At 42.5% G+C, this 17369-nt stretch overlaps 1 protein-coding gene across 10 annotated transcripts in view; it reads left to right on the top strand.

Moving 5' to 3' along the window:
- Nucleotides 1-17369, top strand: part of RAPGEF5 (Rap guanine nucleotide exchange factor 5) — a 314716-nt gene that overhangs the window by 196489 nt on the left and 100858 nt on the right. For all 10 annotated transcript variants that reach the window (XM_060414548.1, XM_060414545.1, XM_060414547.1 and 7 more), the window contains 2 exons: nt 4742-4815; nt 15641-15766. In XM_060414548.1, the coding sequence (XP_060270531.1) occupies nt 4742-4815; nt 15641-15766 (200 nt within the window). The remainder of the gene's footprint in view (nt 1-4741; nt 4816-15640; nt 15767-17369) is intronic.

Below are 17369 nucleotides of genomic sequence, written 5' to 3'. Positions count from 1 at the left end.
GAATGAGATGGCTGGATGGCATCACCGACTCGATGGATGTGAGTTAGAGTAAGCTGTGGGAGTTGGTGATGGACAGGGAGGCCGGGTGTGCTGCGGTTCATGGGATCACAAAGAGTTGGACATGACTAAGCGACTGAACTGACTGACTGATCCTGCATGTTGTATGATGCAGTTAATAAGATGAAAAAAAGAAATGCACAGAAATCAGAACATTGTTTTTTTAAAAACAAAAACAAGCATGTAATGGGCCAAAATACTCCAAAATTTAATTTTTTAAAAATTTTCATCAAAACTAAAACTTCAAAGAGCAAAAACTCAAATAAAACATAAATTAAGTGCCAAGGTATAGTGAGTACTTAATGCAGGCATAGTTGTTCCCTATTGGCATATTATTGACTTGCCCTCCAGGAACACTGTTCCTCATTACAGGATGAAGAAAGACTTCTTACAATATTTCAGATAGGTTACTTATTTCTACAACCCACTGCATTTTTAAGTGGAATTGTAGATGTTATTTTGTATCTTATTTTTCCCTTTTCATTTATGTCTCATTTTTCAGAGAAAATATTAGTGTTTTTCTTTTTTCTTAAATTTCCTCCTAATTGGAGAGCAGTAGCAACAGAGGGCCCCCTTTGAACAAGCATGAATGGAACTTTTTGCTGAAAGCAGAAGAAAAGCTTCTGTCAACTTCTGTTGTTCCTGCCTTGCTTTTTAATGCTCAGCTGGTTGGAGTTATCCTGGTTTTCCATGGAGTTTAAGAGAAGACTTTCCCTCCCTTCTTTTTTCATAAATGGTTATGAAAGACATAGCTTATGTATGTAGGTGTAGTCAGTTTGTACCTTTTTGCTCACTTGGGGAGAAATTGTTCATCTCAGTTAGTTTTTACAGCACTCACACTGTGTGTGCAGCATTTTAGGTGGGCGCCATGGTGAGAGCCACACAGTGGGCATAAGAGACACATAAAAGCAAAAGGTACATGAAATAATATTCAGTGGACGGCCTTGCTTTTGGTAGGTTGCTGTGTTTGGGGCCTGCTGTTGATGGAGAAGGCAAAAAGAATAAGTGGTACAGTGGGCACAAGCAATGACTTATTCTCCTTAGGTATCATTCTGGATTACCTTTTCTCACTAATCTCCCTGCCACCCGCCCCCCGCCCCCACTCCCATGCAGTTCCTTGCCTCTCCTATTCAGTTCATTGGCAAATTATGTCTCAGAAACACAACTCAGATTCTCCCTGTTGCTTCAGCTCATCTGCCCCTTCCTCCCCCCACCCCAGTCTGTGCTATGGTCATTTCTAGCCCAGATGGTAAGCCAGGATCACCTAACTGGGCTCCCTGCTTCCTGTCTTGCTTCTCCTAAGTCTGGTCTCCTCAAAGCAGGTAAACAGAACTTTTGAAAATAGACATCACGTCATGCAGTTCCCAATTTAAAATTCCATAGCCAGGCTTCAGCAATACATGAACCGTGAACTTCCAGATGTTCAAGCTGGTTTTAGAAAAGGCAGAGGAACCAGAGATCAAATTGCCAACATCCGCTGGATCATGGAAAAGCAAGAGAGTTCTAGAAAAAAACATCTATTTCTGCTTTATTGACTATGCCAAAGCCTTTGACTGTGTGGATCACAATAAACTGTGGAAAACTCTGAAAGAGATGGGAATACCAGACCACCTGACCTGCCTGTTGAGAAACCTGTATACAGGTCAGGAAGCAACAGTTAGGACTGGACATGGAACAACAGACTGGTTCCAAATAGGAAAAGGAGTACGTCAAAGCTGTATATTGTCACCCTGTTTATTTAACTTATATGCAGAGTATATCATGAGAAACGCTGGGCTGGAAGAAGCACAAGCTGGAATCAAGATTGCTGGGAGAAATATCAATAACCTCAGATATGCAGATGATACCACCCTTATGGCAGAGAGTGAAGAGGAACTAAAAAGCCTCTTGATGAAAGTAAAAGAAGAGAGTAAAAAAGTTGCCTTAAAGCTCAACATTCAGAAAACGAAGATCATGGCATCCAGTCCCATCACTTCATGGCAAATAGATGGGGAAACAGTGGAAAAGGTGTCAGACTTTATTTTTTTGGGCTCCAGAATCACTGGGGATGGTGATTGCAGCCATGAAATTGAAAGATGCTTGCTCCTTTGAAGAAAAGTTATGACCAATCTAGACAGCATATTAAAAAGCAGAGACGTTACTTTGCCAACAAAGGTCCATCTAGTCAAGGCTATGATTTTTCCAGTGGTCATGTATGGATGTGAGAGTTGGATTATAATGAAAGCTGAGCGCCGAAGAACTGATGCTTTTGAACTGTGGTATTGGAAAAAACTCTTGAGAGTCCCTTGGACTGCAAGGAGATCCAACCAGTCCATCCTAAAGGAGATCAGTCCTAGGTGTTCATTGGAGGGACTGATGTTGAAGGTGAAACTCCAATACTTTGGCCGCCTGATGCGGAGAGCTGACTTATTTGAAAAGACCCTGATGCTGGGAAAGATTGAAGGCAGGAGGAGAAGGGGACGACAGAGGATGAAATGGTTGGATGGCATCACCGACACAATGAACATGGATGGGTTTGGGTGGACTCTGGGAGTTGGTCATGGACAGGGAGGCCTGGCATGCTGCGGTTCTTGGGGCCGCAAAGAGTCGCACGCGACTGAGCGAATGAACTGAACTGAACTGAGTGCCTCCCTGCCCCCCAGCCCCGTGTTCTCAGACTAGCATCCACATCGTGTTCCATGCTTTCTCCAGGCCTGTCTTGCATCACTCTCACCCGCCGGTCTCAGCACAAGTGTCGCTTCTTCCAAGAAGCAGTGCGCCTGGCCTGTTCTCCAGTGACCTCCCTTAGGTGGTTTTCATTTCCCTATTTATTATGATCTTTACTCCTATCTCATTTTTAAAGATTATTGTTCTGATAATTGTGGTTGTTACTAGTTGCAGCAGTAGCGGTTAGCTATCCCCCAGGTAGTGTGTGTGCTTCCTGAGGTCTGCCTTGTTCACAGGCATAATCCCAGTGCCAGGCATCTAGCAGGTACCAAGTACATATTTGTTAAAATGACAGAGCGAGCTGTATAAGGAAAGAAATGATGAAGTCGTGGAGTTTGGATCAGAGCTGGGTACACTACATTCTGACATTGAATGTCAGTGTGAAGTCAGAGATGAGGAAGCCAGAGAGTTCAAGGAAGACCTTCTGTGATGAACAGTGTTCAGAGTTAATGAGATAGGTGATACAGAGGCCAGAGCAGTGTACTTATTGTTATATTTTCTGAGACTAATTACTAACAGTTCTGCTCAAGCTAGGTTTCAGTAAGGAGAGGCTGGAATCAGGGGCTTCGTGGTAGGAGGTTATTGCACCAGTGCAGAACGGCTGACAAGGACTTTGACAGGGAGGTGCTGGGGAAATATGGGAGAAGAGGTCGATTCAAGACTCCATAGTTTAGAATTTTGTCGTAACAATGCTCCATGCAGTCCACATATAAAATAATCATGCTTCTTCCAGCATTCCCACTCCTGGGCATATATCCAGAGAAAACTCTTAATTCAAAAAGATCCGTGCACCCCAATGCTCGCTGCAGCAATATTTAGAAAAGCCAAGACATGGAAGCACCAGAATGCACATTGACAGAGGAATAGGGAAAGAAGATGCAGTACAGATATGCAATGGGATTTTAGTCAGTCATTAAACAGAATGAAGCAATGCCATTTGTAGCAACATGGATGGACCTAGAGGTTATCATAGTAACTGAAGTAAGGCAGAAAGAGAAAGACAACGGTCATATAATAGCACTTACATGTGGAATCTCAAAAATGATACATGTGAACTTATTTATAAAACAGAGACAGATTCATAGACTTAGAAAACAAATGTACTGTTACCATAAGGGGAAGTTGGGGCATGGAAAAATTACAAGCTTGAGATTAGCAGAGAAACAGTACTATATGTAAAACAGATAAAGAACAAGGTCCTACTGTTTAGTACAGGCAGCTATATTCAATATCTTGTAATAAAGTATAATGGAAAAGAATCTAAAAAAGAATATACATATATATAACTGAATCACTTTACTATATACTTGCAACTAAGACAACATTGTGAATTATACTCTAATTTTAAGAAAAATCATGCTTCCTTCATAATATGTGTTAGTTGCTCAGTCATGTCTGACTCTTTTGTGACCCCATGGACTATAGCCCTCCAGGCTCCTCTCTCCATGGATTTCCCAGGCAAGAATACTGGAGTGGGTTGCCATTCCGTTCTCCAGGGGATCTTCCAGACTCAGGGATTGAACGCAGGTCCCTGGCATTGCAGGCAGGTTCTTTACCATCTGAGCCATCTGGGATAACACTAAACTATTAGCCCCAAAAATCACATTAAAAATTTGATATTCTCACATGAACTGGTAGAAGTCTTTATCTCTACCCCAGCTCCCTTTTGGTAAAGCACAAAACCGGCATGATGATGTCTGGATGGGTTGAGGTGACAAAGAAAATTGAGATCAGATATCTCCAATGCTATTAACAAATGAGATAATGGATGTGAAAAATGCCCAGTGCTGTTAGTGAAACTATTCATCCAAATAATTTACTGTAAAAAGTAGTACTGATACTTACATTTTGGGTCTCTACCTAACCTCCCTTTTTCCTGCCAGATTGCCATCTGAGAAGAAAATGACCTGAAGCAATTTTCTTATGATGCTACGTTTGCTTAATATTGTTCTTTTTCTTTCTTTTTTTTTGACTTAAGCACTTGCACAAGATGAAGAAAACAGTGACAAACACGTGACTGTGACAGAGGCTGAAGCTGCTGCAGATCCTCAGGTGTGCCAAGCTCTGTGAGGCCCCTCCCTACACCCTTCTTCTGTGGTGAGAGTGGTGGAGAGCACAGGTGTAGGCAGGGGATCCAGGTCTCACCTTCTGTGTTCTGTGAAATGATGGGAATGGAGCGCTTATTTTTGATTAGGAGATATTCTACCAGAAAGGGCTGAAATTGCTCATTATGTTTATAATTTGATTCATGGGAGAAGGACAGGTATGGAGACAGCCCCCACTTCCCAGAGGAAGCAAGCCAAGTAAGTGAAGAACCAGGGCAGACCACCCTGGGGCCATCCGCCCCCTGGAGACGGCAGAGGGGAGTCAGCCGGGCCAGAGCCCAGCAGATCAGTGTGGTGCCTCTCCTGGCAGAGTTTCTGTACCCACCCCCAGCATTTACCTTGTGGCACGAACATACGTTTAGTAGCAGCTGACCTCAAATAGTATGGCAGCATAAAAACTGGACACCCTACGGTTGTAAACTTTATGTAAATGCAGAGCATTGAAAGTTTCTTTGTGGGAACAGAAGGGAGAGAAACAGAACAGATGACATAAGGACTTTATTTTGCAAAGTCCCCAGCAATTCAGCTCTACTCCTCAGACTCCCACTGCCTTGACACCCAGCTATAGCGTTATATGACATGGCTAAATACCTAGCTGCATTAAAGCAGTTTCTTAACCCTTGTGAAGGGTTAGATGACTCATCTTTAAACCTACCTGATAGGGAAGTTGTGAGGATTAAAAAGAGAAGTGTGTTGAATAAGAAAGCCATGGGATTTTATTATATACAAGAAAGAGAAAAGAGTGGTTCAGGGGAGTCCACTACTTGGAAATCGTGTTGTGTACAGAGTGGTGGGATTGACTGATCTACCCAGGGAGAAGAGTCAGACAGACTGTACACTCAGGGTGAAGGAGGAGAAAAACGAAACAGACAAGCCCATTTGAGCCCTTACTAAGTGGAGGGTGTTGCTGGGTTCTCCTTGCTAGACCTGCAGAGGAGATGCCCTCTCAGGATTGTGATGATCGTATCCTGGTATCAAGTGGGTCCAGACTCATCAAAACGGGTACGTTAAATGTATGTGACTTGTTGTATATCAAGTATACCTCAATAGGCCGGGTGAAGAAAAGATGCTTAGTTTGGTTGACGCCTTGCACTCCACCTTTAAAGTTGTGAATCTGTGGATTCCGGTTAGAATAATCACATTACCTTTGTTAGGCAGGATTGCATAGGCTTTCATGGCCTAATAAGTTCATATAAGGACTTGTTCGGAATTGTTTTGCTATGGTCATACTCAGAATGTTGCAATCCACAGGCTTATACTGCAATTACATTTCAGGCTTCCAAGTAAACCTGGGCAGGGATTGCTTTCTCAAAGGTTTCTTAAAGCATCAAATTATTAGTGGGACATTTTATTTATTATTTAGTTACTCAATTTCAACTTCTTAGTTTTAGTTTATTTTGGACTTATTCTGTGGGCAAAAGTCTGTGTTAATACAGTTCTGTTCCTTTGTGTATCTCAAGTGGATGTGCAGAGCTTGCTCGACAAGATTTTGTGATTTTTCTTCAGCAGCGGTGACATCTCTGAGCATCTGTAGAATGTACAGAGGAATGATGGCCTGAAACCCGTGAATCCATAATTAGATCAGGAACAGATTCTTTTTAAGTTGCGGAGTCATGACTTAGTTCAGTGGGGCGCCTGACTGTGAGTGTTAGAGGCCTGGACAGCTGTCACCTCCACGGACGTGTCTGAGGAGGTCTGATCGGGGGTCTGATCTGCTCCCACAATGAGAGGGGCCGCTTTTAATGGCTTAATCCTGCAGGTCCGTCTATTCAAATGCGCTGAGTGGACTCACCAGGGCTTCAGGTTGCATAAGGCAAGCTTAAAGAAAACATCCAGAGTTTCTCCGTCACATATCTAGACAGATTTAGAAATAGATGTATGTGTGTGCTCATGGGCATAAACGTGTGCGCTTTCCACAAAAATGTATTCATTTGGTATTTGTGTTGTGTGTGTGTGTATGTATGTAAAAATTAATCAAGCACCTATATGCCAGGCTCTTATAGTGTTTCACATTATTGCAGTCCTCACTCCAGAGCATGTTTTAAACAAGTTAAATGCAAACTGGTTTCGCATTCCTTCCCTGTATGGGATGAAATGTGTCACTACAGGAAAGACTTCCTGTGGCTGTTGAAAACTTTAGGCGTACAAAGGGTTAAGCCCGTTACTAATTCTGGAGAGACTGGGCCTTGTTGTACAAAGATTTCTCAGAAACCTTTCTCAGTAAACCAGTTCTCTCCTCATATGCTGGTTTTCTGCCTGAGAAACTTCCTGTTTCCATGCAGTGATGTGTGTGCACAGTGAAGGGAGCACGTAGCCTGGTTCACATCGCAGCCCTTCTTCCTCACAGTTGGTGCCTGTAGGCAAGTTCTGTAGTGGCTCTAAACTTGTGTGTTCCTTTAGGGTGGCATCCTTTGTCACCAGAGTGTCCAAAGTATCCCCACTATGCTGGGCAGTGACTAGCATGCTTGGTTTTCATCTTTGTAAAGCGGAGATGTTACGAAGCTGAAATGAAGCAACATAACAAATGCCTGCCATTTTGGCACGTGAAAGAGTTGCCCCGTGAATGTCAGGCCACACCCCTGAGGTTAAGAGCGCTGCCTCCTGGGCCAGGCTGCCAGGGCTCGGGGCTGGGCTCTGTTCCAGCACCCTGGGCAAGCTACTCTGCTCTCTGGTGTCCCATGATGCTTTTCTTTAGAGTGTCGAGAGTTAACACTTAGATAACACTTCAAATGCACTCTCCTAAGCTCTTTGTTTTTATTAACGTATTTTAAAACCTCACAACAAACCCTATGAAGCTGATAATATAATTACCACCACTTTACAGATGAACTGCTGATGCCAAAAGCTCAAGCTTCTCTGTACACCAGTGTACAGCTGAATTGCATCTCAGAGACAGAATTTTGGATGAAGTAGAAAAGGATAACTTTTTTACTTTGCCAGACAAAGTGGGGCACAGTGGGCTCCTGCCTTGAAAATGAAGAGTTTTATAACAATACTTCCCAAGGGTGAGTTCGCTGACAAGATTAGGGGGGATGTGCTGTGCTGGTCACTCAGTCATGTCTGACTTTGTGACCCCATGGACTGTAGCCTGCCAGGCTATTCTGTCCATGGGGATCCTCCAGGCAAGAATACTGGAGCAAGTTGCCACGCCCTCCTCTGGGAAATCTTCCCAACTCAGGGATCAAACCCAGGTCTCCCACATTGCAGGTGGATTTCTTTAGCATCTGAGCCACCAAGAAAGCCCAAGAATGTTGGAGTGGGTAGCCTATCTCTTATCCAGGGGAACTTCCTGACCCAGGAATTGAACCAGGTCTCCTGCATTGCAGGTGGATTCTTTCCCAGCTGAGCCACCAGGAAGGGTGTGCTAGGGTCTCCTAATCTTGATGAGCTGCTCTGGCTCTGGCTCTTGCCTCTGGTGGTTTCTTGGTTCTCCTTACCTTGATTAGCAACTGAATCTGCCCTTTGGAACTTAGGGAAGCTCCTGGAGGCTGGCATCTTGCCCCCAAACAACAGGGGACAAAAAGGCCTGTCCCCCTTGCCTAGGGAACCCCAAAGGACCCTGCTAGGATTCACTGGTAAGTGATGGGGATGGGAATCCACGCAAAGTGTAGTATGGTTCTAATATTCTTGCTTGTAGCCACTGTGCTAAACAGCCTTCCTAACATCTCTGAAATGGAGATAATTGTTCTGAAGATTAAATGAGTGTATGTGAAGCAGTTAGAACAGTGCCTGGCGTACAGTAAGTTCTCAGCAACAGTTAGCCTCCTGGTGTTCCCGTGATTGTCTGTTGCCTTATGTTTTGGTTTGAGGATCTGTGGTATCTGTGAGGGCTGGGCTACAGTGTTAACTCTGTCTACCCCTGTGGTGTCTGCATATCAGATGGTCAATAAAGCATAAGACCTAAGCTGTAATTTCTCTCAGGTCAAAGCAAGGTAAAATACGGTGACTTCTCTATTCTAGTCTGAAAGTTCAAAGAATTAAATATATGTAATGAATGAACCCCTTACTTCATCAATTACATTAAATCTGTGATGTATGTAGCTTCATCAGAAGAGATAGTTATGCAATATAATAGAGGAAGAAAAGTGTTTGAGGGAAGTAGCAGTCACACATTCCATGTAGCTCTGGTTTCTGCCCCCTTCTGTGTTCTGGGTACAATTTGGCACAACACAGTATCACAAATTGTTGGTAGAGGATGGGTCTGACTAACCAGTGTGGTATATTAACACAGGCGATTCCACAAGGGAGGAAGACCAGAGGAATGAATCTCCCTGAACTTGCACTGTGAGGGACCAAAAGTCACTGAATGCGTTCCCAGGCGCTGTGATGCCGCAGCGTGGTGTTGAGGCCTGTCCTTGTGATGCCCTGGGCATTAGTAAACCTGCCTTTCCCATCACACTTTCTATCACATTTACTTTTCACTGTAACTGCTTCTTGATTCTTTCCCCAGTTATCAAAGTATGCATTTTTCTAGTCCATCTAGTAAAATACTTGTCATCATTTTCTTTCTCTGAAGAAATTTGAGAAAATGAATAATAAAAATGAAATTATTCTTTATTAATATTTTTAATTTATTGTGAATTAACTTTTGAATTTTCCTGAAAAGAATTCTTACTGTTTTCTCTATTGGAAATAGGTACGTGCCATTTAGTAATGTAATATAGCATCCCAGCCGATCAGTGTTTTATTCTGTCGTTTGGGCTTTCTGTTTAAAGTAGCAAAAAAAAATTTTTTTTTTCAATATATTTCTAGTCAAGATTTAATTTTTGAAGAAATGAATCTATTATACAGTAGTCAATTCAAATTTACCCACATACCCTGAATTTATGTTGAAGAGCATTGTTATTACAGAAGTGCTTTCATGAAAGGTAGACTTTTTCATCCTGGTTTTCCTTCCCCTTGAATAGCAGTTTTGGCATGATGCTTTTTCTAGGTGTTATAGAAAAGCTGATTTTTAAGGTTAGGATAATGCAGAAAATGCTTCCATATATAGAACTGTGCTCTTTCACCTTATGTCATAAAGGTTGTTATCATCCTTGTGGCTTTTCCTAAGGGAATTCTGTCTAAGTTTCATTTTATCCCTGAAAGAATGGACCAAACATTTTTATGACTCCATTTATAAAGGAAACAGACTTTTCATTTACATTCCTAACATTTCTCAAATACTGAAAATCATATGAATAGCTTTAATTATGCATTAGAGAGGTTTTTTTCCTCCAAAGCAGACCTTGAAATAAGGCTCTTAAATAACTCTTCTGACTGTTACACATTAATCTTTTATTTTTTTCTGGTCTAGAGTGTTAGGTAAACAGTTTATAATTAATTTCACATAGATAAATTAAGTACTTCTGTCATGTGAAAGTCTAGATCAAGGGCTGTTAGTTATCTTGCCTCTCTTGCCAAAACAAAGCTCTCAAAATATATTAATAAATTCATGGCTTTTTTGAATTAAATCACTAAATTACAGAACTGTGAAAGGAACCCCCTGGAGAACATCTGGTTGAGCATGGTATTTCCAAAGAGGACTGTCTTATAAAACTATCTAGGATATACGGGCATCTCCCCAGGCTTAAAGTTCTCTAGGGAGTGAAGAAGCTTTCATAACCCTCCTTGAAAGCCTTTTTTGATAGTTATATATGAGTGCTATCAAATTGGAGAAGGCAATGGCACCCCACTCCAGTACTCTTGCCTGGAAAATCCCATGGATAGAGGAGCCTGCTAGGCTTCGGGTCCATGGGGTCGCTGGGAGTCAGACATGACTGAGCGACTTCACTTTCACTTTTCACTTTCATGCACTGGAGAAGGAAATGGCAACCCACTCCAGTATTCTTGCCTGGAGAATCCCAGGGATGGGGGAGCCTGGTAGGCTGCCGTCTATGGGGTTGCACAGAGTTGGACACGACTGAAGTGACTTAGCAGTAGCAGCAGCTATCAAATTGATTATCTTGTGAAATGCATCTGGAAATTATGCAAGAGACCAGAAAATCTAGATCACAATATTCCTTTTAAAATTATAAGTTGATTTAATTATAAACATGAAAAAATTAAGCCCCTCTGAAAACCCATTTTTAAAAATAATAGCATTTAGTGTTTAAAATACATAATTTGTAAACCCAAGTATGTGGTACTGATAAAAATGTATTTCCTCAAGAAAGAAAAGTCTCTATTTAGGATCCTAAGCAAGAAGCTCATGTTCACATAGAAGCCAAAGAAATAGTTATGGTCTCTTAAATTTCCTCTCCTCAGTCCTATCGTTTTGTTGATGATATTATCAGTTGTATTCTAAGGATACGTCTGGAACCCACAGACAGAAGTAAAGACTCTGTCCAAACTGGCATCTATGGAAGCTTGGCCCAGGTGCTTTGGAGCCGGTGCTGGTAAGAAGAGGTAGCAGGCTCATTCTCACTCGCCAGGTCCGTTAGCTCGAGGTGCTCTCCTCCTGTGTACCATCCCAGCCTGGTCCATCCCACTCATGGCCTCTGTTACCCAAGGCTGCCACCCCAGGGAGCAGGCAGAGATGGGGACCAATCCATCACACTACTGAGGAAGCAACCGCACAGCAGGTCCAGAGCTTACAGGGTCATTAACACCCTCTCTCCTCTAGCAAGACAGTATATTACACACTGGGAGAATGACACGGATGGAGAGACAAGAAATCCTAGATGGTCAGCATAAATGGATTTTCTGGATAACAGAGATACAGTCCTTTAAGTATCAAAACATTTAAAGAATGTTGATCATTTTTGTCTAGAAATTTCCCGGAATAATTTGTGTTCTTAGTTTTAAAGGAAGATCCTTAATTCCACTGGTGCTCTTTTTACTCTGTGGCAGTGATTAAAAGAGCATCTTCAAGATTGGCCCATTTGTTTAGCATTAGCTCAGGTTATGAACTCCATTAAAATCCTCATAAACCAGTATGTCCTAAGGAGGATGGCTAGAATGGTAAAAGGATCTAAAAATAAAATCAAGTGGGTCCTTACTAATGCTTGGCAGTCTGATTCTATTTTTGTTGTCCAGTTTCCTGTTCTCTCAGGTCAGAAGTTGAGAAACCACAGCCTCCTGCCTGTTTTGTAAATAAAGTGTTATTGGAACAGAGCTGTGCTCATTCACTTACATACTGTCTCTTGCTCTGTTTGTGTTAAAACTGCACAGTGGCTCAGATGGTAAAGAATCAGCCTGCAATACAGGAGACCCAGGTTCAATCCCTGGGTCAGGAAGATTCCCCTAGAGAAGGGAGTGGCAACCCATTCCAGTATTCTTTCTTTCTGGAGAATCCCATGGACAGAGCAGCCTGGTAGGCTATAGTCTGTGGAGTTGCAGAGAGTCAGACACAACTGAACAACTAACACTTTCACTCTTCCACTTTGGGTCCTTGCACCAGAACCACACAGCCCACTGAGCCTAGAATATTTACACTCTGGCCCTTTACAGAAAAAGGTTTGCTAAGCCTTGGAACTGAAATGACTGTTACATGCTCTCTTTTGTTATGCTTCCAGCATCTTCTCAGGGTCCTTACTCTCAGCTAATTACCTGAATTGTTGTTTCTGAAATAGAGGTCTTCAAAAAAGAATTTCCATGTTCTCATCACCAGATATGCCAGCCTACCTGCAGTTCACCCCCTGTATCCTCCCCTCCTGGTACAGTGAGGGAAGTATTCGCATGCGTGTTTCTGAGAGTAGATCTTACGCTCTCTTTCCTACTCAAGCACATGTCTCCTAAAAATGCCATCTCTCTGGCCCATGCCATCAAATTTCTCTCTACATGGGATGATTTCTAATAAACATAAATGTGCTGGAATATCCCTCGCCTTAAACGAGCAACCAGAGCTCCCTGCAGCGTCACTCTTTAACTAGTGCCGCGTTCTTGAAATAAAACTCCTCAAAAGAGTTGTCTCATTCTCTGTGAAGCCCATGTGAATAAAACTTGTCCCCCCACCACGTTTTTTTCTCCCAAAAAGGTTATACTCAAAGTCACCAATTACTTTTGTTAAATTCCATGTCAGTTGTTTGAGCTCCTCTTATTTGATGTTTCAGCTACACTGGATGCAGCTTTTTGCTCCCTCCTCCTTGAAAACACCAAGTTCACTACTCACCAGGTTCTCCTGCTAGAGCCCTCCTCATTCTCCGCTCCAGATTAGTCATCTTTGTTATTTAGTTGCTAAGTCGTGTCCAACTCTTTGCAGCCCCATGGACTGTACCAGGCTTCTGTGTCCGTGGGATTCTCCAGGCAAGAATACTGCAGTGGGTTACCATTTCCTTCTCAGGGGATCTTCCCAGGGATCAAAACTGAGTCTCTGGATTCTTTACCACTGATCCACCAGGGAGGCCTCACTCTTCACCTTCCCAGTATCTAAATATTAGACTCACTTCATGGATTTCTTCTCTTCTTTGTTTGCATTACCCCATTAGTAACCTTAGTCTTTCCTCTGATTTAAATACAATCTATCCTATGATGACTCCCATCCACAGCTTAGTCTTCTCTGGATCTCCTGGCAGCCAACCCGGCAGCTCCACGTGGGTGTCTTAATAGGCATATCCCATACCAGATGACCCCCCACAAAGTCTCCCAATCTCAGGAACTGAGAGCCCCTACCCTTCTAGTCACTCAGGTCAAGTATCTTGGAGACAACCATTTCTGCTGACCCTACCTTTGAAATAGATCCAGAATCTAACCACTTCCGACCATCTCTACTGCTGCCATTTCTTTTTCTAAACCAGTTCTTGTGTGAAGAGCAGTCTTAATTGGCCTTCTAGCTTCAACTGCTTTTCCCCACTTAACAGTGTTTTCTCAACCCAGAAGATGGAATGATCCTTTTAAAAGATAAGTTGGATTATTCCAGTCCTATCTTCAAAACATGTCAAAGTATTTTTCCATCTTGTTCAGAAAAAGAATGTAAACCTCTTGCACGTCCTGTGCAGAAGCTGCACGTCCTGGTCTAGCATCAGCTCTCTGAACTGTCCCACAGGTCTCCCCTCACCAGCTCTGCTGCAGCCCTGCTGTGCTCTTCCCTCATCCTGGAACACGCCGAACACTCCCAGACCTCGGGGCCCTTGAACTTCTGTTCCTCTGTCCCTTACCCTACTGTCTTTTCCTTCTTATCATATACCTCCATCTGATATTCTGTATCTGTATTTAATGTAACCCACATCTCCTGTTTAATGTAAGCTACGTGACATGTGACTTGGTCTTTATTGTTATTCACCACTGTCTTCTTAGAACCTGTAATAGATCTTGGGGTATGGTTGTTCCAATAAAATCAGTTGAGTGAGTGACTGAGTGAGTGAATGAATGAATAAAATAGGAAACTAGGGGAATATACATGAGGAATGCATAAAGGAGGACATCATAGATGTTGGTATTTAAATATTTAGAAGGTTGTCATATTGGATAAAAAGTAGACATACTTTCAGTTGCTTTAAAGGGCAGTGCTAGTACTCATGGATTGAAGTTTAGTGGTTTCAGAATTTTGTCTAGCACGATAAGGGGCTTTCCAGTACTTCTGGCTCTCCAGCACTGTACAGCCTGCCTTAAGATAAACTGAGATCCTTGTCTAAGGAAACCCTGGAGACGAACTGGAAGACCACTTGTGAAGCATGCTGTAAAAATAAATCCCTGACTTTGGTGGAGAAATTCCACTTGCTGTTCCAGGGGAATCTTGATTCGGGCCACTTCTGATTTTTTTTGTTTCCTTCCTATTTGTTGGAGAAAATGCTAGATAAGGAGCTGTCCTTGCCCTTAGGAGTAACTACTTAGTCACTGCTTTGCATGGACGGTTCCATTTTTCTGATGCCTACTCAGCAAAATATGTGTCTTCAGTACAAACTATTAAGACCCTAAAGTTGTGGTCACTTGCTGTCCATTTCTCCATATTTGGTCACATTGCTGGGTCCATTCAAATCCTGTAGATTGTATAGGGTAAAATGAGGATTTGATAGTTTTGGCTGTTCCTGCCAGGAATAACTTCAGATTTCTTTTTGGGTCATTTCTTCATATATCGGTGTGAACCATTTTTGAAAGAATTTGAGTAGAAACTGTTTAGAGTGTGTGTTAACAATGAACAGTTTTTTTTTCATATCAAAATCCTAGATTCTTTTTCATATTATCATTATTACTTGGTACTTGGGTATAATGAAAATATGGTGCTTTGTGGACCATTTCTAAACTCTGAGTAAATTTGAAGCTTTCTTTTTGCAGTTGATTTTTAATAACTTTCCACCACATTTCATGCAACATTGGAGTTATTTTACTCATATTGCCCCACAGTAACTTTTCAGTTTTGAAAGAAAAGAATTTCTTGTGCTCTTCTTGTGAACTGTGTGTTTGTACATGGAATGAGCTGGTGGAGCTAAGGAATTAGGAGGTTATGTACTGTTATTTTTAGTTCTCTATCACTTCACCCTGATGGCCAGAGTAGTTCCTGGCTAACTTTCCCATGCGTTTTTAACCTCTTGCTGGGCTTATGTAACAGGAAACAGGCTGTCAGGAACAAATAGTGGCATATCAGGAGCACCCTTAGCAGCAAGTGATTCAGTGTGCTCTGCCTTTCCCTCTCTCAAAGTAGACTGATAAACGATCTCAACTTAAGTCTTTCGGTGCGGCATTCCTAGGTTAAGTTTCAGTTTTGGAGAGGCAAAATATTTTTACCAAGGCCATGATTCAATCCAGCCGACACGAGAAGATGAGTGCATTATAAGGTGAACTATTCAGTGAGCGGTGTCATGTCCTGGGACTGTGGATTTAAGTATATCTTCGCTTTTTCTCCAACTCTTAAGGCCGGCATGATGTGCAAACTTCAGGAGAGAGATGATATCGGGAGAATTGAACTGGTCCAGAAGCTGGCAAGAGAAAGCTGTCAGTTTTTGCAGGCGGACAAAAAAGAACAGGAGAAATCTGAACACGTAAGCACTTTTCCTCTTGGGGATGCAGGTTTGGAGGGGTGGAAAGTGTTTCTGCCTGGTTGTATGTTTGAAGAATAGAATATTTTATTTTAAATTCTTTGGGCTTGGGGTTTTTTTTTTTCTTTCCCCCTCCAAAAGCATGCTTCTTAGTAAAAGAGAATGACAACTGCTCTAATTTTCTAGGCCAGTGGTTTATGACACTGGATTTAGAAGCAGTCTCTTCACAGAAGTAGATCATGGAGAGATAGAAGAATGCAGAGGAGCGCGTATGAATGCATGTCTGTTTGATAGCTTCCAGGCTTGACTTGGGGAGTTTCACCCCATCAGAAACTCTGTGGAGTATGAATCCTAAAAGAACATTCTGATGTACTTTTATGTTGAGCCCAGGGGGTGGATCTAGTTATCAGGCAAGTAAGTCCTAACTCAAGAAATAGGTGAGAACAGAGGAACAGATTCTAGATGCTGAGACCAAGCGGCAGAGTCAGAAGGGCGTTTTCCCAGTATTTCATGAACGTTTGTGTTCCAACAAGAGTTATATTGTTTAGATGCAGTTAGACTGGAGGGAAGGGACGCTTTGCTCCGTTGTCCTGAAAGCAGTTATTCAGACTGAGCCTTAGAACCAAGAACGCTGCGGTCATGCTGGGGAGACAATGGGACCACTCACTTCTGCTCCACACTGTTGTCTGTTGACTTCGTGGTGTTGTTTGTAAGGCCTCACCCTCCATGCTGAGCCCTCCAGAACTGCTCATGAAGAGGAAAATTCCCCAGTTTAGCAATGTGTCTTTTCTCTGACTTTTAATCTTTGCTGAAATTTTGTTTTCAACCCTTTGAAAGGGAGCAGAATTGGTTCATGCTCATTCCGCTCCAAGACCATCAGTACACACACCAGGGATTGACAGAGCAGGAGAGGAGGTGAGAGGTCCCAGGATGGCAGGCTGTCACATTTGATCACGCAACACACCTATAGCAGTGCGGCATTGAGTCATTAGCTATCAGTGTCTCAAGGGGGAGCATAATTAGGCAGTTTCAGAGCCTGCAATCGCAGTTGTCTTAGAGGTGACTGTTGGCTTTAAGTTTGAGTGGACGTCTCAGGAGCCTTCACCGCAGTGGGTACTACTTAAGGAACTTTCTTGCGTTGTTAAAAACACTCCAAAGGTTAACTATATGGAAGACTGACTCCTAAACCTCTTCTGCATCCATAGAATATCCCGGCACATGTCTTAAATTTCTCAAAACAATGTTCCTTTTGATTCATCTTAGTTAGAAGAGCAGTCGTTTTCATATGCTATATTTTATCGATTTCAGGGTGCGCTCGCCCCCTCCCTCCACACACATCTTAGCATTTCTGAAATCAGGATGAGTCTTAACAGTTGATGTTATGAAAACATGCCCTAGGTTAATTGGGAGCATTTCTCTTCCCTAGTGGTCCTTAAGAACAATGACGTATTATGCAATGGAGAAGGAAATGGCAGCCCACTCCAGTCTTCTTACCTGGAAAATCCCATGGACAGAGGAGCCTGGGACAGTTCATAGGGTTGCAGAGTCAGACAAAACTGAGCAACTGAGCACACTATACAATGGATTATATATTCGACTCAGTGGA

This window comes from Ovis aries, chromosome 4 (genome assembly GCF_016772045.2).
Source record: "Ovis aries strain OAR_USU_Benz2616 breed Rambouillet chromosome 4, ARS-UI_Ramb_v3.0, whole genome shotgun sequence".
In the NCBI taxonomy this organism is placed as follows: domain Eukaryota; kingdom Metazoa; phylum Chordata; class Mammalia; order Artiodactyla; family Bovidae; genus Ovis; species Ovis aries.
This window is presented reverse-complemented; position numbering and strand designations above follow the sequence as displayed.